We start from the raw sequence: 22,424 nt of genomic DNA, 5'->3' as shown, positions 1-22,424 counted from the left end.
CGGCGCCATTACAGGGGGTCTAGGCCTACTTACCCCCCCCAAATAAAAACCTCTCGCTACGCGCATGCGCGGAGCCCCCTCCTCAGCGAGCGCGGCGCGTTGTGCGCAGGCGCGGCGGGAGTGGGCGGGGCAATCACCTCCTGGCTACAGGCGCCCCTCTCAGGGCGCATGCGTAAATTCCCCCCCCACCCCGCTTCCGTTCACGGGCAGGCGCGGCCAACCGTTAGTGCGCATGCGCTGGGCTTGTGGGCGTGGAAGGGGGCGTGTCGCGCTGGGCGCATGCGCTTTGCGCAGCGGCGCTAGTACGCATGCTGCCAGCGGAAGGGGCGTGTCTCTCGCCCGACCCCCTCCTCCTTCCCTCTGGCTGCGCATGCGTTGGAGGGGGCGTCCCCTCGCGCGACCCGGAAGCGCTGCGGAGCGTTTCCGGCGAGGACCCGGAAGCGGCGGCGGCCGCCGGCGGAGCGGGGCGGCGGGGGCCGCCCATGGCCGCGGGGCCGGGGGGGAGGCGGCGGCGGCGGCGGCGGCGATGGGGTCGCAGGCGCTGCAGGTGCTGCGGCAGGGCGTGTGGGCCTCGCTGACGGGCGGCTGGTTCCTGGACCCCCACCAGAGCGCCTTCGCTAACTGCTTCCATCTCTACGCCTGGCTCTTCCTATTGGGGCTGCCGCTTGTCCTCTACACGGTCAGCCGGAGGGAAGGGGGGGCTCAGGGGGGTCTTAGGAGCCGGGAGAGGGTCTGAGGGGGGGACGGGAGGGGTCCTGGGGGGAGCGGGAGGGTCTGGGGGGGGCGGGAGAGGGTCTGAGGAGAAAGAAAGGGCCTTGGGGGGGGCAGGAGGGGTCCTGGGAGGTGGGAGAGGGTCTGGGGGGGAGCGGGAGGGGTCCTGGGGGGAGAGAGAGGGCCTTAGGGGGGGCAGGAGGAGTCCTGGGGGGGGATGGGAGGGGCTCTGGGTGGGTGGGGAGGGTCTGAAGGAGAGTGGGAGAGGATCTGAGGGGAAAGAAGGGGCCTTGGGGGGAGCTGGAGGGGTCCTGGGGAGTGGGAGGGGTTCTGGGAGGTGGGAGAGGGTCTGGGGGGGACAGGAGGGGTCCTGGAGGGATCCTGGAGGGAGGGAGATGGTCTTGGGGGGGGGCAAGAGGGGTCCTGGGAGGTGGGAGAGCGTCTGGGGGGAACGGGAGGGATCCTGGGGGCATGGGGGAGAGGGTCTGGGGGGGGTAGGAGGGGGGTCCTGGGGGTCAGGAGCAGTCCTGGGGGGGGTCCTGGGGGCTGGAGGGGGTCTGGGAGGGGTCCTGGGAGGCCTGGGGAGGGCTCTTGGGGATGGGAGGGAGCCCGGGGTGGGGGGGATCCTGGGGGTCTTGGGGGAGCCACCTGACCACACCCCCCCCCCCCCCCGCAGGCGCTGCCCCCCAGCCCAGGGGTGGGGGCCCTGTACTGCGGGCTGGTGGCTGCCTTCTTCGCGGCGGTGAAGACGGTGAATTACCGGCTGCACGCCATGTTCGACCGGGGGGCTGAGCCCGAGGGGGACCCCGAGGGGGGGGGCGAGGGGGGGGCGGCCGCCCTACTGCGCCCCCGCACGCCTGAGGAAGGGGAGAGCTCCCCGAGGTGAGTCGGGGCGGGGGGGAGCTGTGGGGCACAGTGAGGGGCATGGGGGTCCCCAGGGGCTGGGGGGCACCCTGGTGGTTTTGGGGGGGCTGGGGGCACCCTGCGAGTCTGGGGGTGCCCCGGGGTGAAAGGGGGGGGTTGTATGTGGGGGGCCATGGGTACTGGGCAGGGGATTCCAGGGTCCTGGGGGTGCCCTGGGTCTGGGGAGGGGCTCCCTGCGAGCCTGGGGGTGCCCCAGGGTGGAAGGGGTGGGTGCAGTGGGGGTCCCCTTGTGCCCCCCCCCCCCATCACTAACAGCCCCTCGTAGGCCCCCTGGGGAGGGAGTGGAGCTGACGGTGTTCCGCCGCCCGGGCTCGACCCCCCCTGTGCGCTGCAGCTCCCAGCACTCGCTCTGCGGCTTCAACCAGCTCTCGGTGAGTTGGGGGGGGCGGACACGGGGGGACGGGGCGTCCCCTAGCACTGGGGGGGGGGGGGGGGGGGTCCCTGTGTCCCTCCCGTAACCTATTTGACCCACTCCCCCCAGGAGCTGTTACCTCATCTGGAGAACACCGGAGCGGCCAGGGGTGAGCAGCACTGTCACCGTGACCCCCCCAGCTCTGAGACACCCCCCCCGCCGTGTCCCGTCCCCCCCATCCCTAACGGCCCCCCCCACCCCCCCCCAGACATCCGGCAGCTGGTGCGGGAGCAGGGCAGCAACAACGTCATCGTCACCGCAGCCGACCGTGACCGCCTGTGCCGTGGCCCCCCCGCCACCACTGGTGGGTCTGGGGGGGTGCACGGGGTGCTGGGGGGGGGGGCAGCCTGGACACCGGGGTCCCCCCTGACCCTCTGCCTCCCTCACTCCCCCACAGCAGCAGGGAGCCCCTCATCAGCCGGCGCGGAGGATGGGGTCCCATCTGGCAGCCCCCCCCCGTCCCCCCCCCGGCGTGGGGGCTCGTCGGAGAGCGGGCTGAGCGGGGGGGGGCCGGGGCGTGGGACCCCCAGCAGCCAGCGCACAGCTTCCACCCGCCTGGACAGCCCCGGGGCCCCCCCGGTGGGCAGCGACACTGACCCCCTCTCAGAGGCAGAGCCCCCCCCGAGGGCTGGGGGGGGCCGGGGGGGGTCCTCGGGGGGCTCCAGCCTCAGCCTGGCCTCCAGCCGCCGCCCCCCCACCTCTTCCTCCTCCTCCTCCTCCTCCTCTTCCTCCTCTTCTTCCTGCTCCAGCCTCTCAGCCGACTCCCCCCTTCGCTGCCCCCCCGGCCCCCCCCGCCGCCCCCACCTGGCCCCCCTGGCCAAGGCTGACCTGGAGGCCCCCCCCGAGGGGGGTGGGGGGGAGGCGGACAGGGCGGCCCCCCCAGAGGGCGACCGACCAGGGGAGACCCCCAGCACAGGAGGTGAGTGGGGCTGGGGGGGCTGCCCCCAGAGCAGGGGGGCTCGGTGGGGGGATTCAGCCCCATTAGGGGAAGATTTGGGGGTCTGGCCCTATAGTGAGGGGGGGGACACCAGCCCTATAGTGTGAGGACTGGGGATACGCAGCCCCATAACTGGGAAGTCCTGGGGGGGTCCTGGTCCACAGTGGGGAATTTTGGGGGGTCCAGCCCTGTGACTGGGGGGTCCTGAGAGAGGGTTTGGTCCACAGTGGGAAACTTTGGGGGGTCCAGGCTCATAACTGGGGGGTCCTGAGAGGCTAGGGGTGGTGCAGCCCCGTAGTGGGAAGAGTTGGGGTGACCTCCCCTGTGACGGGGTTGCCTGGGGCGTTTTTTTTTTGGGGGGGGGGGGGAATGCTGTCCCATAATGGGCAAACTTGGGGTGCCCAGCCCCATAGCCAGGGGAGTCCTGGGGACTTGTGAGCACCCCCCCCAACCCCTGTTCCCCCTCCCAACCCCAGCACTGGGGGGGCAGCGGGGGGCCCCCCCCAGCCAGGCCACCCGCCGCCGCCACCACGCCGGCTCCAACCCCACGCCACCCTCCTCCGCCATGGGCTCCCCCCCCAGGTAAGCCCCCCCTTGCTTCCTCTGCCCCCCACCCCTTTCCCACACCTACTCCTTCCTCTCCTGACCCGCCCCCCCCTTCTCCCTCCAGGCTGCCCGAGCCCCCCCGGGGCCGCTCGGCCCCCCCAGGACGGACGCTGACGCTGCCGGCAGCCCTGCAACTGGCGGGGGCCCTGCTGCTGCCCCGCGGTGCCCTCCACGAGGCGGCTGCCTTTGACGACACGTCCGAAGGAGCCGTCCACTACTTCTACGACGAGAGCGGTGAGACAGGGCCCCCCCGGGGCCCCCCAAAAAACACCCCCGGACCCCCTTACACCTTCCTCGCCCCCCGCAGGCGTCCGACGTTCCTACACCTTTGGGGCGGCTGGTGGCGGCTACGAGAACCCTGTGGGGCAACAGAGCGGGACCGAGCCCCCGGCTGGCAGCGTGTGGTGAGGGGGGTATTTGGGGGGTCCTGCCCCCTAGCAGGGGAGTTTGGGGGGTCCCAGCTCCATAGGTGGGAAATTTGGGGTGCACCACTCCTGTAGATGAAGATTCAGAACTTTTTGGTTCTGTATGTGAGACATTCCGGGTGTGCCAGCTGCGTAAGAGAAAATTTAGGGTGTCCCTGGCACCATAACTGGGGAGTTTGACATGTTGTGGCCCCCTGGCTGTGGGGTCTGGGGGGCTTCCAGCCCCATAGTTGGATGGTTTGGGGTGTCCCAGCCCTGTAGCAGGAGATTTGGGGTGCTGTGGCGCCATAGGTGTGGGGTTTGGGGGTTCCCACTTCCACAGGTGGGAGATTTGCGGTGTCCCTGGCACCGTAACTGGGGGGTTTGAGGTGTCGTGGCCCTATGGCTGTGGGGTTTGAGGGGTTTCCAGTCCCATAGTTGGATGGTTTGGGGTGGCGCAGCCCTGTAGTGGGAGATTTGGGGTGCCCTGACCCCACAGGTGTGGGGTTTTGGGGTTTGCAGCTCCGCAGGTGAGACATTTGGGGTGTCCCGGTCCTGTAGACAGAGATTCAGAAATTTCTGGTTCCAGGTCTGGGGGATTTGGGGTGTCCCAGCCCTGTAGTGGGAGATTTGGGGTGTCCTCGTCCCATACCTGGGGGGTTTGGGAGTTCCCAGCTCCATAGGTGGGAGATTTGGGGTGCCACAGCCCCATAGGGAGAAGTTCGCGTGGTCTTGATTCCATAGCCAAGGGATGGATTTGAAATTTTCCAGCCTTGTAGCGGGAGGTTTGGGGGGTGTGGTCCCCATAGCGGGGGGATTTAGGGTGTCCTGGGCCCATAGCAGGGGATTTGGGGGGGTCCCAGCCCCATAGCAGGGGGGTTTGGGGGTTCCCACCCCCCTCCTCACACCCCATCTCCCCCCCAGGGACCGTCACTCGCCCTCCTCTAGCGTCACCTCAGCGGAGGCGGCTGAGGGTCCCTCCCGTCCCCCGGGGGGGCTGCCACTGCGCCGAGGACCCCTTGAGGCGCCTGAGGTGAGGAGGGGGGACGACATGGGGGGTGTACAGGGGAAATGCATACCTGACCCCACATCTGTCCCCCTTGGAAGGGCTCAGTGCGGGGGTGAAGGGGTACAGGGGAGGTCCAGGGGGGTGACAGGGGACCGGTGTCACCCCCTGCCCCCCCAGCTGGAGCTGCTGGAGCCCCCCCGGGAGCCGGCGGGGGCCCGGCCCCCCCCTCGCCGTGCCTACCGCTGCCGGGTGTTGCCGGGGCGCTGGGTGCGCCTGCGCTACGACCGCCTGGCCCTGCTGGCCCTGCTCGACCGGTGAGTGGCACCGGGGGGTGTGGGACGCCCCCCCCCCCCGGCCCTCTGTGATACTGGGGGGTGGCCCCAAGACCTCCCTCCAATCTTCCAGTGTCCTGGGAACAGCCTTGAGACCTTCCCTGGCTTTGGGGACACCAGGGATGTCCCCATCTCTGCCCCCCACCTTGGGGACATCTCTGAGACCCCCCCCTGATGCCAGGGCCATCCCCAAGACCCCCCACAACCCAGGGACGTCCCCAAGACCCCCCCCCATGACCCCACGGATGTCCCCAAGCCCTGTCCCACCTTGGGGACATCCCCAAGGCTCCTTCTCTGACCCCAGCGATGTCCCCAAGCACCCCCCCCCAACTTCAGGGGTGGCCCCAAGACCCCCCTGACACTGGGGACATCCCCAACACCCCCTCTCTGACCCCAGCGACGTCCCCAAGCCCCCTGGCAACCCCACGGATGTCCCCAAGACCCCCCCTCTCTGGCCGCAGGGGTGTCCCCAAGAACCCCTGACCCCAGGGACATCCCCAAGACCCTCCCCCATGACCCCAGAGACGTCCCCAAGCCCCCCAGTGACCCCAGTGACATCCCCAAGATCCCCCCAGTGACTCCAGGGACATCCCAAAGCCCCCCAGTGACCCCAGGGACGTCCCCAAGCTCCCGTCCCACCTTGGGGACATGCTCAAGACCCCCTCTCTGACCCCAGGGATGTTCCAAGCTCCCCCAGTGACCCCAGAGACATCCCCAAGACCCCCCCAATGACCCCAGGGACATCCCAAAGCCCCCCAGTGACCCCACAGACATCCCCAAGACCCCCCCAATGACCCCAGGGATGTCCCAAAGCCCCCCAGTGACCCCAGAGACATCCCCAAGATGCCCCCAGTGACTCCAGGGACGTCTCCAAGCACCCTCTCCCCACCCGCAGGGCCATCCCCTGTCCTCCCTGAGCACAACCAGGGTCCCCCATCTGCTCCCCCCACTCCTGGTGGTCCCATATGTGTGTGTGTCCCCCCTCGCAATCCGTCACCTCGCAGGAACCGCCGGGTGCCGGAGAACGTGCTGGCGGTGGCCTTGGTGGCCTTGGTGGCCTTCCTGGGCTACGGGCTGCTGCTGCGGGGGCTTTTCCGCGACCTCGGCCTCTTCCAGTTCTGCCTCGTCATTGCTGGCTGCCAGTACTCCCTGCTCAAGGTGGGGGGGGGCAAAGGTGTCCTTGGGGTGCTAAAGGGGTTCCCAAGCTGTCCCCGCCATCCCCACCACATCCTCTCTCCTCTTCCAGAGCGTGCAGCCAGACGCCGCCTCCCCCATGCACGTGAGTGATCGGAGGGGGGGGGTTCTATAGGTGCCATGTGGGTCTAGGGGGGCTCTATCGCTTTGGGGGTGGCCCTACATCTGCTGTGCAGCCCAGGGGGTGCGCTTATATGTGCTGTGTTGTTTTTTGGGGAGTATTTACATGTGTTATGAGGTCTTGAGGGGGGTGTGCTGATATGGGCTGGGTGATTTTAGGCGTTCACTGTATGTGGTGTGTGGTCTTGGGGGGGCCCTATATGTGTTACATGAATTTAGGTGTGTCCTTAGAGCTGTTGTATAGCCTGGGGGGCACCCTACACACATTATATGATATTCTGGGGGGAGCGCTGTGTATGTTATACGGTTTTAAGGGTGTCCTTGCACATGCTGCGTGGTCCTGGGGGGGTGTGTCTACAGGCAATATATGGTTTGGGGGGGTCCATGTGCATGCAGTATGAACGTGGGGGTCTTATTGCACATGGTATGTGGTTCAGGCGGGGTACGTGTATGCGATAGAGGTTATTTAGGGAGGTCTATATCTGTTTTATGGTGCTGGGGGGGCCCTATAAGTATTTTGGCTTCTTATATGCGTTGTACGGTGTTTGAGGGGGGTTGCTATGTGGGCTGTCTTGGGGGCCCTGAAGTGGGGGTTCTTGTGCACATTATATGGCCCATGGGGATCCCGAAACATGCTGTATGGCCCCAGGGGGGGGGTCCCTTTGCCTGCGTAGGGCAGCACTGGGGGGAGGGGGGTCCATGTGCTCCCCCCCAAATGCTCTCCCCCATCCCTGCAGGGCCACAACCGGCTGATCGCCTACAGCCGCCCCGTCTACTTCTGCCTGGCCTGTGCCCTCATCTGGGGGCTGGATGCTGCCGCCCGTGCCCCCCCCGTACCCCCCCCAGCCCCCACTCCGCTCTGCGGCCTTCCCCTCCTCACCCCCGCTGCTGCCCGTGCCGCCCGCGACGTTGCCACCGGTGAGACATGGACCCCAGGGGGGCTCTGGGGATGGGGGGGGCACCGTGGGGGTGCCTCACTGACCCCCCCCCCCCCGGTAATTTTGGTGCCCCCCCCCGTAGTGTTCACCCTCTGCTTCCCTCTGGTCTTCCTGCTGGGGCTGCTGCCCCAGGTCAACACCTGCCTGATGTACCTGCTGGAGCAGGTCGACATGCACGTCTTCGGTGGCACTGGTAGGGTTTGGACTCCCCCCCCCGAGGGTCTGGGGACCCCCCCCATACCCCATTTCAGCGGGGGGGGGTCTCACTCACCTCTTTCTCCCCACCTCGCAGCCGCCACCAGTCCCCTGGCTGCTCTGTACGGGCTGGCCCGCAGCCTTCTGGTCGCTGCTGCGCTCTACGGCTTCTGCCTGGGGGCCATCCAGGTGCGGGGGGGGGCTCTGGGAGGGTCCCCAGGGGTTCCTTGACCTGCCCTGGGGGTCCTTGATGTGCCATTGGGTCCCTGGGGGGGGCCCTGATCTCCTCCAGGGGGTCTCGATCTATCCTGGAGGGCCCCAGGGGGTCCCTGATCTGCCCCAGTGGGTCTTGATCTGCCCTGGGGGGTGTCCCTGATCTAACATGGGGGGGGGTCTCAATCTGCCCCAGGGGTTCTTGATCTGCCCCAGAGGTCCCTGGGGGGTGTCCTTGACCTGCCATGGGGTCCCCAGGGGGGTCCCTGGCTTGCCCCAAGGAGTCTCAACTTGTCCCGGGGGGGGTGTCCCTGATCTGTCTGGGGGTCCCTGAGGTGCCCCGGGGTCTCTGTGGGGTTTGAATCTGCCCCTGGGGGGGGCCCTGACTGGTCCTGGGGAGGCTCATGCTGTCCTTGGGGGGTTCAAACCTGCTGGGTGGGGGGGTCTCCAACCAGCCTATGAGGCTTTTGGGGTCCCTGGGGTGGCTTGTGGGGTTCCTGTGGGCCCCAGGGGGGTTGTATGGTTGCCTGTGGGGCTGGTGGGGTGCCCGTGGGCCCCCCCTGATGCCCCCCCCAACACCACAGGCACCGTGGGGGGAGCAGCAGGTCCCTCTCCTCTTCTCTGTCTTCTGTGGGCTCCTCGTCGCGTCCTCCTACCACCTCAGTCGCCAGAGCAGCGACCCAGCCCTGCTGTGGTGAGGGTCTGGGGGGGTGGCAGGGGGTCCGGGGAGGGGACAGGGACCAGCAGGGTCCCTGGGGGGGTCTGCAGGAGGAACAGGGGGGACTGGGGAGGGGCTGAGGGGTCTCAGGGTGAGGTGGGGGACAGAGGGAGCCCAGATGCCTGGGTCCCCTGGGGTGGGGGCATGGGGGGGTACCTGGGTGGGTCATTTGGGATGGGGGTCCCATGGGGAGGCTGGGATGGGTCCTGGGCGCCTGGGTCCCCTTTCTCAGGGTGTGTGTGGGGGTCCTGGACGCCTGGGTCCCTTCTCTCATGGTGGGGGGGGGTCCCAGATGCCTGGGTCCCCCCCCACAGGTCCCTCATCCGGGCCAAGCTGTTCCCTGAGTTGGAGAGCCGCAGTCCCGAGGGGCCGCCGGGCAGCGAAATCCGGGACCCCCTCCCCGAGCAGCTGCGTGCCTCCCTGGTGAGGATGGGGTGGGGGGACACACATGTGGGGACATCGGGGATGATGGGGGGGAGGCAGAGATGCCATGGAGGGGGGGATTTTGGACACCGCAGGGGGCCCCTGGGACAATGTGGGTGCTTGGGGGATGTTGGGGATGCTGGCGGGATGTTGGGGGAGATGGGGGGACACCAGGGGGGGACGCTGGGGACACCAGGGGGGTGTTGAGAATGCTGGGGGGGGGAATTGGGGACACGGGGGGGTGTTGGGGGTGACAGTGGGATGTTGGGGACATCAGGGGTCGTTGGGACCCCTGTGGTGGGGCTGGGCCCCCGTGGGGACACAGGTGGCCCCCTTGGGGACCCGGGGTGGGGGACACACACACCCCGGGGGTTCCCCGCTGACACCCCCCCGCAGCGGGAGGTCCTGCTCTCGGACCTGGTGGTCTGCCCGGCCGTGGCCGTGCTGACCTTCGCCATCAGCGCCAGCACCGTCTTCATCGCCCTCAAGGTACGTGGAGGGGACAGGCGAGACACCGCAGTGGTGGGGGGACACAGGGTGGTCCCAGCGGCCCTGACCCCCGCCCCGTGTGTCTCCCCGTTCCTCCCAGTCGGTGCTGGGCTACGTCCTGCACGGACTAGTAGCCTTACTGGGGCTGGTAGCCCATTACCTCCTGCCCCAGCTTCGCAAGCAGCTGCCCTGGGGCTGCCTGGCCGGGCCAGTGCTGCGGCCCCGTGAGTACAGCCAGTTCGAGGTCCGCGGTAAGTGAGGGACAGCCTTTGGAGGGGGGAACGGACGGAGGGACGGATATGGGGGTGTCGTCCCCCCACCCCACTGACCCCCTTCCCTCCCCTTTCCCAGGCGCAGCGCAGCTGATGTGGTTCGAGAAGGCGTTTGCGGGGCTGCAGGCGCTGGAGCGGCTCTGCCTGCACCCCGCCGTGGTGCTGCACGCCCTCACCCACCAGGCGCAGGCCATCAGCGCCCGCCCCGACACCGGCTGCCTGCAGTAGGGACCCCCCCCTTCTCCCTGGGACACCCCCCCCCCCCTTCTCCCTGGGACCTCCTCGGGCACCCCAGTCCCTGGGCAGAACCCCCTGCACTGTCCACCCTGGGGTCCCTGCTGCGGCTCAGCCTGTTTTGGGGGTCCCCAGTGCACCCCCAGACCCCCCAACACACCTCTGGGGACCCCACAGGACCCCCTCCACCCCTCCCCAGCCCCCCACCCTCCGTGTTTGCACCCCCCAGCAAGGCCACACCTGCTTGGGTGCTGGCTTGCTGTCTGCATGCCTCTCTGTCCTGGGCAGGGGGGAGTCCATGGGGTGCTGGAGCGGTCTGGGGGTGTGCTGGGGACCCCCAGAGTGGTCTGGGATGCTGAGGTGGTCTGTGGGGGTGCTGGGTGTCCTTGGAGGGGTCTCTGGGGGTCTGGGGAGTGCTGGGGTCCCCCAGGGTGGCTGTGGGGGGAGTCTAGGGAGTACTGGGTGTTCCTGGGGTGATTTCCAGGGTTCTGGGGGGTGCTAGGATCCCCCAGCATGGTCTGGGGGTTGCTGGGGTCTCCCCAGGTGGTCTGTTCCCCCCCCCCACTGACATGTCCCCCATTCCCCCCCGCAGCGCGCGGGCACTGCTGCTGACGGCAGCGGGGCTGCGGCTGCTGCGGGGGTCCTTCTGCAGCCCCTCGCAGCTGCCCCCCGCCCTGGCCCTTGCCCTCCTGCTCTTCCGCTGTGACTTCCCCCGCCTCTCCCAGGGGCTGCTCCTCGACCTCTTCCTCGCCTCCTTCCTCGCCGCCAAGGTGAGTGGGGGTCTGGGGTGGGGGCAACAGACACCCCAAGGTGTGGGGGAGACCCCGGTGTTTGGGGTGGGGAGGGGTATGGGCATCCAGGGCGAGCCAGGTCTTTGGGGGGGATGTGGGGCTGCAAGGAGGCATTTGGCGGGGGGGGATCTAGGTGTTTGGGGGGGACCCATGCATCCAGGATGGTGGGGGGGGGTGTCTGGGGGAGACTGGGGCATCTGGGGTGGATGGGACTGGAGAGAGGGATATGGGGGGACCCAGGTGTCCAGGATGGGGGGGGCACAGGCATCCAGGGAAATCCCAGCATTTGGGGGATATATGGGACTGCAAGGAGGTATTTGGGGGGGATCTAGGTGTTTGGGGGGGGACCCAGGCATCCAGGAGAGTTGGGGGGTGATATTTGGGGGGGGACTGGAGGGAGGGCTATGGGGGGGACCCAGGTGTCGAGGATGGGGGGGGCAGAGGCATCCAGGGTGATACAGGCATTTGGGGGGGACCTGGGTGTTCGGGGGGGGGAACCCAGGCATCCAGGATGGGGGGGGGTATGGGCGTGTGTGGGAGACTCAAGCATTGGGGGGGGACGACATGGGGGGACCCAGGCATCCAGGGATGGGGGGGGCATTGGCATCCAGCAGGGACCCAGGTGTTTGGAGGGATGTGGGACTGCAGGGAGGGTCATGGAGGGACCCAGGTGTCCAGGGGGGTACACGGGCCCCCCCCCCCGGCATCAGGGCTGACGTGTGCCCCCAGCTCTGGGACCTGCTGTACAAGCTGCGCTTCGTGCTGACCTACATCGCCCCGTGGCAGATCACCTGGGGCTCTGCCTTCCACGCCTTCGCCCAACCTTTCGCCGTGCCCCGTATCCTATGGGATAGAGGGAAACAGGGGGGCTGGGGGCTCCCTGGGGCACAGGGGGGCTCTCACCGGGCTGTGGGGAGCAGGCTGGGGGTTCTCTATGGGGTCAGCGTCCCACCATGGGGTCAGGGTCCTCTTCATGGATTGGAGTCTTGCCCAGAGCTGGGCTCTTCCTGGGGGGCAGGGGCTAGGTATGGGGCAGGGGGTGCTTCCGTGGGTTGGAGCCCCCCAAAACTGGGTTATCCCTACGGGTCAGGGTCTTGCTGTGGGTCAGGGGGGTCCCTCTGTGGGGTCAGGGCCCCCCTGTGGGTTGGGGGCCCCCCCAACTGGATTCTCCTTATGGGTTGGAGTCTTGCTGTGGGTCTCGGTCTCTCATGGGGTTGGTTGGGGTCCCCCTAGTGGGTTGGGACCCCCTGGGCCAGGCTCTCCCTGTGGGTCAGGGTCCCCCTGTGGGTTGGAGCCCCCCAGAACTGGGTCCTCCCTATGGGTCAGGGTCTTGCTGTGGGTCAGGGGGGGTCTCTCTGTGGGGTCAGGGACTCTTGGTGGGGTCAGGTCCCCCCATGGGTGGGGGTCTCGGTGAGCCGGTGACCCTTGACGGGGCAGACTCGGGGCTGCTGCTGGCGCAGGCGGTGCTGGGGGCCCTGCTCTCCTCCCCCCTGGCCCCCCTCCTGGGCAGTGCCCTCTTCCTCCTCTCCTACGCCCGCCCTGTCAAGTTCTGGGAGCGTGACTACAAGTGAGGGGGGGGCCTGGGGGTCAGGGGGGGTGGTCTGGGGGCAGCACTGCCTTTCTCATCGTCTGTGCTGGGGAAGGGCCTTGGGGGATGCTGGGGGGGATATGGGGGGGCAGGGGTGGGGCCTTGAGGAGGCAAGGGGGGTCCTTGGGGTCTGGGGAGGGGTCTAGAGGGGTCCTTGGGGTCTGGGGGGGGTCTGAGGAGGGGGCTAGGGGGGTCCTTGGGGTCTGGGGGGATCGGGGGGGGGGCTTGGGGCTGTTGTAGGGGTCAGGGGGGTGTTATGGGGGTCTATGGGGGGTTATGGGGGGGTTGTAGGGCTGGGGGAGTGCAGGGAAGTTGGGGGGCACTGTGGGTCTGACTGTCCCCCCTGGCCCCACAGCACCAAGAGGGTGGATCACTCCAACACCCGCCTGGCCACGCAGCTCGACCGCAACCCCGGTGGGTGCCCCACGGCGCGGCCCCCACGGTGCCCACCCCACGGGAGGGTCCCCATAGCTCTTGCCCCACACCACAGCCCCTCACAGCCCCCCCATCGCGGTGCCTGGGACCCCCCCCAGCCTGCCCCATAGCCTGCCCCAGACTCCCTCCTGGGACCCTACAGCCCCAAGCCTGCCCCATAGCCCCCCCTGCCTGCCCCCCCAATGTCCCAGCACTCTGGAGCTGCCCCAGCCAGCCCCAAAGCCCCCCAATATCCACCCCATAGCCCCCCCCCCAGTGCTTTCCCACTGCCCAGGGTCTGTCCCAGCCAGCCCCAGAGCCCCACATATCAACCCCATAGTCCCCCCACTGCTGTCCCAGCACCCAGGGACTGCCCCAGCCAACCCCATAGATCCCATAGCCCCCCCAGTGCTGTCCCAGTGCCCAGGGGCTGCCCCATCCAGCCCCACAGCACCCCTCCCCATACCCCCCTTGCCCCCAACATATTCCCCCCCCCTCAACTGACGTGCGGGCGCGCAGGCTCGGATGACAACAACCTCAACTCCATCTTCTACGAGCACCTGACGCGGGCGCTGCAGCGGGCGCTGAGCGGGGACCTGGAACTGGGGCGCTGGGGCCCGGCCGCCGCCGGGGACTGCTTCGTGCTGGCCTCCGACTCCCTCAATGCCCTCGTCCACCTGGTCGAGGTGGGACACGGGCTCGTCACCTTCCAGCTGCGCGGCCTCGAGTTCAGGGGTGAGCGGGGCGCCTCGGTGGAGGTGGGGGGACGCGATGGAAGTTGGGGGGATGTCCCCCAGCCTTGCGAGCAGGAGCTTGGGGTGTCCCAGTCCCCTTCACTGGGAATCGGGGACAGCCCTGTCCCTGCTGGCATCCCCTTTACAGGGACGTTGAGGCCATCCCTGTCCCTGCTGGGGTCCCTATCCCCGCTGACGTCCCCTTCACAGGAGATTGGGGATAGGCTGGGACCATCCTTGCTTGATGTCCCTTTCCTGAGGGATCAGGGAAGGATTGGAGACCTCCCTGTCCTTGCTGACATCCCCTTCATTGGGGAATGGGAACAGATTGGGGCCATCCCTGTCCCCACTGACATCCCCAGCCCCACTTGATGTCCCCTTCCCAGGGGATCGGGGGTGGATCGGGGACCTCCCTGTCCCTGCTGACATCCCCATCCCTGCTTGATGTCCCCTTCCCAGAGGATTGGATCCTGCCCTCGCTGATGTCCCCAGCCCCACTTGATGTCCCCTTCCTGGGGGATCGGGGATGGATTGGGGACCTCCCTGTCCTCGCTGACATCCCCATCCCCACTGACATCCCCTTCCTGGGAGATTTGGGACAGTTTGAGATCCTTCCTGTCCCCGCTGATGTCCCCAGCCCTGCTTGATGTCCCCTTCCCAGGGGATCAGGGATGGATCAGGGACCTCCCTGTCCCTGCTGACGTCCCCGTCCCCACTTGATGTCCCCTTCCTGAGGGATCGGGGACAGCCTGGGACCCCTGCAACCCTGCTGACGGGGAGACCGGCGCGTCCCCCCATCCCCGCTGACATCCCCGTCCCCGCAGGCACGTACTGCCAGCAGCGGGAGGTGGAGGCCATCACGGAGGGGGTGGACGAGGACGAGGGCTGCTGCTGCTGCGAGCCGGGCCACCCGCCGCACGCCCTGAGCTTCAACGCGGCCTTCGGGCAGCGCTGGCTGGCCTGGGAGGTGGCTGCCGCCCGTTACGTGCTGGAGGGGTACAGCATCAGTGACAACAATGCGGGGGCCATGCTGCAGGGCTTCGACCTACGACGCGTCCTCCTCACCTACTACGTCAAGGTGGTGCCAGGGGAGGGGGGAATTTGGACGAGGGGAGGGGGCTTGGCGTGAGGGGAGGGGGCTTTGAACAAGGGGAAGGGGATTTGAATGAGGGGAGGGTGGCTTGGCATGAGGGAAGGTGGGCTTGGGGCAGAGGAGGGGGCTTGGCACAACGGGAAGGGGCTTGGCATGAGGGGAGGGGGCTTTGCACAAGGGGAAAGGGGATTTGAACAAGGGGAGGGGGGCTTGGCATGAGGGGAGAGGGCTTTGAACAAGGAGAGGGGGCTTTGTGCAAGGGGAAGGGGAATTTGAATGAGGGGAGGGGGGCTTTGCATGAGGAAGGGGGCTTGGCATGAGAGGAGGGGGGCTTGGGACCAGGGGAGGGGGCTTGGTGTGATGGGAAGGGGCTTGGCACGAGGGGAGGGGGCTTGGCATGAGGGGAGGTGGGCTTGGGGCAGAGGAGGGGGCTTGGCACAATGGGAAGGGGCTTGGCATGAGGGGAGGGGGCTTTGCACAAGGGGAAAGGGGATTTGAACGAGGGGAGGGGGCTTGGGGCCAGGGGAGGGGGCTTTGAACAAGGGGAAGGGGGTTTGGATGGGGGGAGGGGGCTTGGCACGAGGGGAGGGGGCTTGGCACGAGGGGAGGGGGTTTTGAGTGACGGGAGGGGGCTTTGCACGAGGGGAAGGGGCTTGGCACCAGGAGAACAAGCCTTGCACCAGGGCAGGGTGCTTGGCACGGGGCAGATCGTGCTTTGCACGAGGGTCGGACCCCCCCCGGCCACCCTGGGGCCACCCTGACCCCCCCCTCCCCATCTGTTCCCCCTCCCCCCCAGAGCATCATCTACTACGTGACACGGTCGCCCAAGCTGGAGGAGTGGCTGTCGCACGAGGGGGTGCGCGAGGGGGCTGCGCCCCGTCACGGCCCCCGGCTACGCCGACCCTGACCCCACCTTCAGCCCCAACATCGACGAGGACTTCGACCCCCGCCTGGGGGGGCCCAGCCTGCCCGCCTTCCGGCAGGCCTTCCTGGGCTGGATCCAGCACTGCGCCGCCCGACGGCACCCCGTGGGTCTGGGGGCACGGGGGGGGGACGCACAGCATGGGGGGGGGGCGCAGGGTATGGGGTGGGACAGGGTATGGGGGGGACAGGGGGACTTGGGGGAACACCAGCCTTACTGGGCTGGATCCAGCACCGCACCACCCGACAGCACCCTGTGGGTCTGGGGGCACGGGGGGGACGACATGGCCTGGGGGGGGGACAGGCTATGGGGGGACTGGGTGGACAGGGGGACTGGGGGGGGGGCACCAGCCTTCCTGGGCTGGATCCAGGACTGTGCTGCCCACTCGTGGGTCTGAGGGCACATGGAGACTTGAGGGGACACAGGGATGTGGGGGGGGCGACCCCTCTAACCCTGTGCCCCCCCCGTGTGTGTGTCCCCCCCCCAGCCCGTGGACAAGGACTGGGACTCCCCCCTCGTCACCCTCTGCTTCGGGCTCTGCGTCCTCGGCCGCCGGGCACTGGGCACTGCCTCCCACAGCATGTCTGCCAGGTGGGACCCCCACATCTGGGGGGGGGCACCCCACATCTCAGGGGGGGACACACCGCAACCTTGGGGCGGGGGGTATCCCAGCGTCTGAGGGGGACCCTGATGCCTGGGGAGGGACCCTGGCATTTGGGGTGGGGGGGAACCCAGGGGTCCAGGGGGACTTGGATGTCTGGGGGGGGGGGGGGTCTGAGGAATCTGGGGGAGGGAACCCCGACATCTGGGGGGCACCCCCACACCTGGGGTACCCTGACATCTGGGGAGGGGGACCCAAGGGTCCAGGGGACTTGGATGTCTGGGGGGGGAGGGGGGTGTTACAGGAATCTGGGGGGATCCAGGGGGGGACCCATGTGTCCAGGGGGGGAGCCAGGAGTTGGGGGGGATGCGTGTGTCGGGGGGGGGGGGGCTGTCTCAGGTGTTCAGGGGTGACCCCAGCATTTGGGAGGAGACGCCAATATCTTGGAGGGCGGGGGGGGATCCCAGGCATCCAGGGGGGACCTGGGCATCCAGAGGGGACCCAGCCACCTGGGGGGACCCCAGCATGGGGGCAGGCCCCCCCCTGACCCCCCCGTGCCCCCCCCCCAGCCTGGAACCCTTCCTCTACGGCCTCCACGCGCTCTTCAAGGGCGATTTCCGCATCACGTCCCCGCGGGACGAGTGGGTCTTTGCCGACATGGACCTGCTGCACCGCGTGGTGGCCCCCGGCGTCCGCATGGCCCTCAAGCTGCACCAGGTGGGGGGGGGACACGGGGGGGACACATGCGGGGGGGGACATGACCCCCCAGAGATGCTGCTGGGGGTGGGACGTGGGGTGGGGCACATTGGGGACCCCCAAGAGCCGCCACTGGGGATGGGATGTGCCTGGGGGAGCTACTGCTAGGGATGGGGTGGGGGGGACACGACACACATTGGGGACCCCCCCCGGAGCTGCTGCCGGGGGTGGGACACAGGGGGGACACATGGGGGGGACCCCTGTCCCCTCTGCCAGGGGTGGGACACAGGGGGGACACGTCAGGGACCCTGGGAGCTGCTGCCAGGGGTAGGACACGGGGGGGACACACATGGGGGACCTCCCCTGTCCCCTCTGCCAGGGTTGGGACATGGGGGGGGACACGTTAGGGACCCCTGGAGCTGCTGTCAGGGGTAGGACACAGGGGGGACACATTGGGGGGGACACGCTGGGGACCCCACAGAGCTGTTGCCGGGGTTAGGACATGGGGACACACACGTGGGACCCCCTCCGTCCCCTCTGCCAGGGGTGGGACGTGGGGGGGACACACACATGGGACCCCTCATCCCCTCTGCCAGGGGTGGGACGTGGCGGGGGGGCACACGTGGGACCCCCCGTCCCCTCTGCCAGGGGTGGGACGTGGCGGGGGGGCACACGTGGGACCCCCCGTCCCCTCTGCCAGGGGTGGGACGTGGCGGGGGGGCACACGTCGGCGCTCCCCCCCACGCCCTTGGCGGGGGACGGACGGGCCATGAGACGGAGGGGACGGGCCGGGGTCCCTTGCCGCCCCCCCAGGACCACTTCACGTCGCCGGAGGAGTACGAGGAGGCGGCGGCGCTGTACGAGGCGGTGGCGTCGCACGAGGGGCGGCTGGTCATCTCGCACGAGGGGGACCCGGCGTGGCGGGCGGCCGTGCTGGCCGAGGCGCCGGCGCTGCTGGCCCTGCGCCGCGTGGCCGACGAGGCCGCCGACGAGTACAAGGTGGTGACGCTCAACCGCCGCCACCTCGGCTTCCGCGTCATCAAGGTGAGGGGGGGGGCACCGGGGACCCCCGGGGATACCATGGGGCACCCCCCCCAGTGCCCCTCCAGGGACCCCTCAGGGACTCCCCAAGGACTCACAGGGACCCCCAAGGACTCACAGGGACCCCCCCAGGCCACCTCAGGGACTCCCAGGCACCCCCAGTGCCCCCCCCCCAAGGACTCACAGGGACCCCCAGTGCCTCCTAGTGACCCCCAGGGACTCCCAGTCCCCTCACAGGGACCCCCAGTGCCCCCCCAGGGACCTACGGGGACCCCCAAGGGCCCCTCAGGGACTCACGGGGACCCCCAAGGACTCCCAGTGCCCCCCCAGGGACTCACGGGGACCCCCAGAGACTCACCGGGACCCCCCTGGGACCCCCAGTGCACCCCAGGGACCCACAGGGTCTCACAGGGACCCCCAGTGACCCCCAGGGTTTCCCAGGGACTCCCAGTACCCCCCAAGGACTCCCAGGGACCCCCAGCAACCCAGTGCCCCCCACCAGGGACTTGCAGGAACGCCCAGTGCCTTCCAGAGCCCCCCACTGCCCCCCACCAGGGACTCCCAGTACCTCCCAGTTGCCTCCCAGTTCCTCCCAGTCGCCTCCTAGTGACTCCCAGTGCCCTCCTAGTGCCTCTCAGTACATCCCGGCGCCCTCCCACTACCTCCTAATGCCCTCCTAGTGGCCTCCAGTGCCTCCCAGTGCCCTCCTAGTGCCTCCCAGTACATCCCAGTGCCCTCCCAGTACCTCCTAATGCCCTCCTAGGGGCCTCCAGTGCTTCCCAGTGCCCCCCCAGTGACTCCCAGTCCCCTCCCAGTGCCCTCCTAGTGCCTCCCAGTACAAACCAGTGCCCTCCCAGTACCTCCTAATACCTCCTAGTGGTCTCCAGTGCCCTTCCAGTGCCCTCCTAGTGCCTCCCAGTATCTCCTAATGCCCTCCTAGGGGCGTCCAGTGCCTCCCAGTGCCCTCCCAGTCTCCCCCAGTGACTCCCAGTGCCCTCCTAGTGCCTCCCAGTACATCCCAGTGCCCTCCCAGTATACCTCCTAATGCCCTCCTAGTGGCCTCCAGTGCTTCCCAGTGCCTCCCAGTGACTCCCAGTGCCACCACCCCCCCCCAGGTGAACCGGGAGTGCGTGCGGGGGCTGTGGGCCGGGCAGCAGCAGGAGCTGGTTTTCCTGCGGAACCGCAACCCGGAGCGGGGCAGCATCCAGAACGCCCGGCAGTCGCTGCGCAACATCATCAACTCCTCGTGCGACCAGCCCCTGGGGTACCCCATCTACGTCTCCCCCCTCACCACCTCCTTCGCCGGCGCCCACCCCCAGCTCCGCACCCTCGTCGGGGGCCCCCTCAGCCCCCCCGCCATCGCCCGCTGGCTGGCCAACGCCTGGGCCCGGTGAGTCGCCCCAAAATGACGCGTCGTGTGTGTCCCCCAAAAAAAAGGTGCGCACGGGGACCCTGGTTGGTCCCCGTGCACCCACGGCATCCCCCCCCCCGCCTCCCTGGGGACCCCCTGCCTGCTCCCAGGGACCCTCAGGGCTGGGGAGGGGCTGTCATCTCCTCTTGGGGACCCCCAGGGCTGGAGGGGGGGGGCGTCATCTCCTCTTGGGGACCCCCAGGGCTGGAGGGGGACTTGTGGTCTCAGGGACCCCCAGCGCTGGAGGGGGGGGGGCCGTCATCTCCTCTTGGGTGCCCCCAGGGCTGGGGGGGGCTGTAACCTCCCTGGGGGGGGCTGTGACCTCCTCCTGGGGACGCCCCCAGGGGTTCCCAAGCATCCCCGATCCTGCATCCCCCCCAAAAACATTGCTCCCCCAATTTCATGTCTCCCCCCATCCTGCATCCCCCCATGTCCCCCTACATCCCTCATTGTCCCCCGTTCCCCCCCCCATCCCCCTGTGTCCCCCCTGTCCTCCCACCACCCCCTTCACCCCCACATCCCCCCCTGGGTCCCCCTCTGCCCCCCACGCTCCCCCCATTCCCCCCCTTGTGTGTCCCCCCCAGGCTGCAGAAGGGCTGCGGCGCCGGCTGCAACAGTGGGGGCAACATCGAGGACCCGGACTGCGGGGGGGGCTCGGTGGGGAGCGGCCCCCCCGGCCCCACGGGCGGCACGGCCCCCCCGGGGGCTTCAAACCCCCCCGAGCCGCCCGCCCCCACCACCACCCAGCCTCACTCAGGTGGGTGCCAGTGCTTGGGGGGGGGGGGGTGTCTGGGTCTTGGCAGGGGTATGGGGGGGTCCCCTGGGTTGCAGGGGGGGTCTCTGCGTGGCTTTGCCCCCTCCCCCACCCAGCACATCCCTGTGTCCCACAGGCCCCGAGCAGAGTGGGGGTCCTGGGCCAGGCTGGGGGGGCCGTGGGGGGCCTGAGGGTCGGCGGGACCCCCCCGCAGGACCCCCCCCGCCAGCAGGGCCCAGCCCCGGAGCCCCCCCTCCCTTCGCCTACGATGGCCTTTGCGGCAAATGGAGCCTGGGCGGCCGCAAGGGAGGGAGCAACGAAGGGGACCCCCCCCCCGGGCACCCCCAGCACCCCCGGGGGCAGCACCGGCACCGTGGGAGAGGTGAGTCCCCCGCACGCCTGGGTCCTTTGGGGGGGCCCAGGGTATGGGGGTCTCCTGGGGGCCCCCCCAGGTCTCTTTGGATGGGGGGGGGCAGGGGCTGCATCCCGGGGAGGTCCTGGGTGCCTTGGGGGGGGTCCCAAACACCTCAGACCCCTGTACTTTTTGGGGGGGGGGCTGGGGCCCAGTGTCCCCATGCCCCCCCCGCCAAGCTCCATTTCCCCCCCCCCCCCTAGGCCCCCGCGGACGCCGGCGCCCGCCTCCCCCCGGACCCCCCCCAGGACAAGGAGAGCCCCACGGCGCAGCCCCTCCTGGAGCACCAGTACTGACCCCCGTGGCCCCCCCATGGCCCCCACCTCTGGGCTGGTCCCGACCCCCCCACGGACAGCAATAAGGACCCGGGTGTCCCCCCCACCCGCCGAGACCCCTGGAGACCCACAGGGACCCCCGGGGCCCCCCCAGAGCAGCCGACGGCAGCGACGGCCCCCCCCCAACTGGAGCCTGTGGCCCCCCCCGGGCCCCCTCCCCCCCCCCAGGGACTTGGACTCTTTTTCGAGGGATTTTTTTTTTTTTTTTTGCCGATTCTCGAGGGGTTTTTGTTGGGTTTTGGGGTTGATACTAAAAATTAAAAAAAAAAAAAAAAAACCAAAAACAAAAAACCGGTTCGAAAAGTCTGTTTTGACGTTTTCCCGCCGCTCCGGATGCCGGGGCCCCCCCACACCCCCGGCATTGTGGGGAGGGGGGGGCAGGGGTCCCGGACGCCTGGGTCCCCTGCCCAGGGCGGGTAGGGGTGTCGTGGGGCGGGGGGGGTGTCGGGGGGGGGGGGGGCCCACCCGGACGCCCGGGTTCTCTGTGGCGGGAGGAAGCGACAGCGAAGGGGAAGGGCGGGGGCGGGGGGGGGAGCTCGGACGCTCGGGTCCCCTCCCAGCCTCGGCGGCGGGGTGCGAGCGGGGGGTCCCGCACGCCTGGGTCCCCCCCCCGGACACCTGGGTCCCCCCCCGGGACGCGTGGGGGTCCGTGTTCCCCCCCCCCGCAGACTGCCGTGGGACAGTGGGTGCCCCCCCCCGCCACCGCAACGGTGACACGAGGGGCCGGAGGTAGGAGCGCGTCAGGGTGAAAAGGGGGGGGGGCCTTGCACGAGGGTTTTGCACGGCGGGGTTGCACGAGGGTCGTGCATAGAAGAGTCTCAGGGGGCTTTGCGTGGCCGGGGGGGCCTTGCACGAGGAGGGACTTGCACGGAGGGGGGGGGGGCTCGCACGGCGCTTTGCGTGGGTGATTGGCGCAGGGCCTCGCACGAGGGTCTGTGCGCAGGCAGCGGGGCCACCCTCACACGGTCCTTGCACACCAACGTGTCCCCCACGTGAAACCCGCTTGTGACCCCACGGCCTGCTGTCACGGGGTGACCCCGGCCCTCGTGCGAGCCCCCATGTGCGGCACCAGCCCCCGTGCGAGCCCCCCCCCCGGCGCTTGGTTACTGGCCATCGTGCGAGGCCTTTGCACGGGGCCGTGACCTCGGCCCCCTCCGTGCTCCCTGGTGCAACGCACGACGGGGCCCACTGTGTCCCGGGGGGGGGAAGTTGTTGTTGTTGGGGGGGTGTGTGTCCCCCCCCCCGGACGCCTGGGTCCCCGCCCAGCCTGGAGCCACCTGTCCTGGGGGGGGGTCACCCTGCCTGTGTCCCCCCCCCAGATTAACTCCGTTAATCGCATCTTAACGGATGGAGGTGGGGGGAGGGGCCCGGACACCCGGGTCCTTGCGGGGGGGGCCGGCGGGGGGGGGGGCCGGACGCCTGGGTCCTGCAGCCGGAGGAGGGAAGTGCGGCGGGGGGGGTGTGTGTGTGTGTGTGTGTGTGTGCGCGGGGGGGGGGCCCG

General features: G+C 69.0%; 1 protein-coding gene across 1 annotated transcript; it reads left to right on the top strand.

The window, feature by feature from the left end:
* The first annotated feature begins 409 nt into the window (after nucleotides 1-409).
* Nucleotides 410-21,057, top strand: PCNX3 (pecanex 3). The gene is given in 36 exon segments (XM_069809468.1): nucleotides 410-679; nucleotides 1,388-1,593; nucleotides 1,901-2,006; nucleotides 2,117-2,156; nucleotides 2,256-2,351; nucleotides 2,445-2,966; nucleotides 3,461-3,566; nucleotides 3,655-3,824; nucleotides 3,898-3,994; nucleotides 4,919-5,027; nucleotides 5,181-5,317; nucleotides 6,340-6,493; nucleotides 6,582-6,614; nucleotides 7,387-7,567; nucleotides 7,670-7,780; nucleotides 7,880-7,971; nucleotides 8,580-8,689; nucleotides 9,028-9,136; nucleotides 9,533-9,625; nucleotides 9,726-9,876; nucleotides 9,977-10,121; nucleotides 10,724-10,901; nucleotides 11,652-11,760; nucleotides 12,360-12,489; nucleotides 12,866-12,924; nucleotides 13,444-13,659; nucleotides 14,483-14,736; nucleotides 15,548-15,610; nucleotides 15,612-15,779; nucleotides 16,161-16,264; nucleotides 16,844-16,991; nucleotides 17,784-18,014; nucleotides 19,127-19,401; nucleotides 20,007-20,179; nucleotides 20,313-20,558; nucleotides 20,792-21,057. Coding segments are annotated over 36 exon segments (5,433 nt in total). The 5' UTR covers nucleotides 410-526; the 3' UTR covers nucleotides 20,950-21,057.
* The last annotated feature ends 1,367 nt before the right edge of the window (nucleotides 21,058-22,424 follow it).

The sequence above is a fragment of the Haliaeetus albicilla genome, chromosome 22, assembly GCF_947461875.1.
Source record: "Haliaeetus albicilla chromosome 22, bHalAlb1.1, whole genome shotgun sequence".
NCBI classification, from domain to species: Eukaryota; Metazoa; Chordata; class Aves; order Accipitriformes; family Accipitridae; genus Haliaeetus; species Haliaeetus albicilla.
Note: the sequence above shows the minus strand (reverse complement) of the source record. Positions and strands in the feature narration are given on the sequence as shown.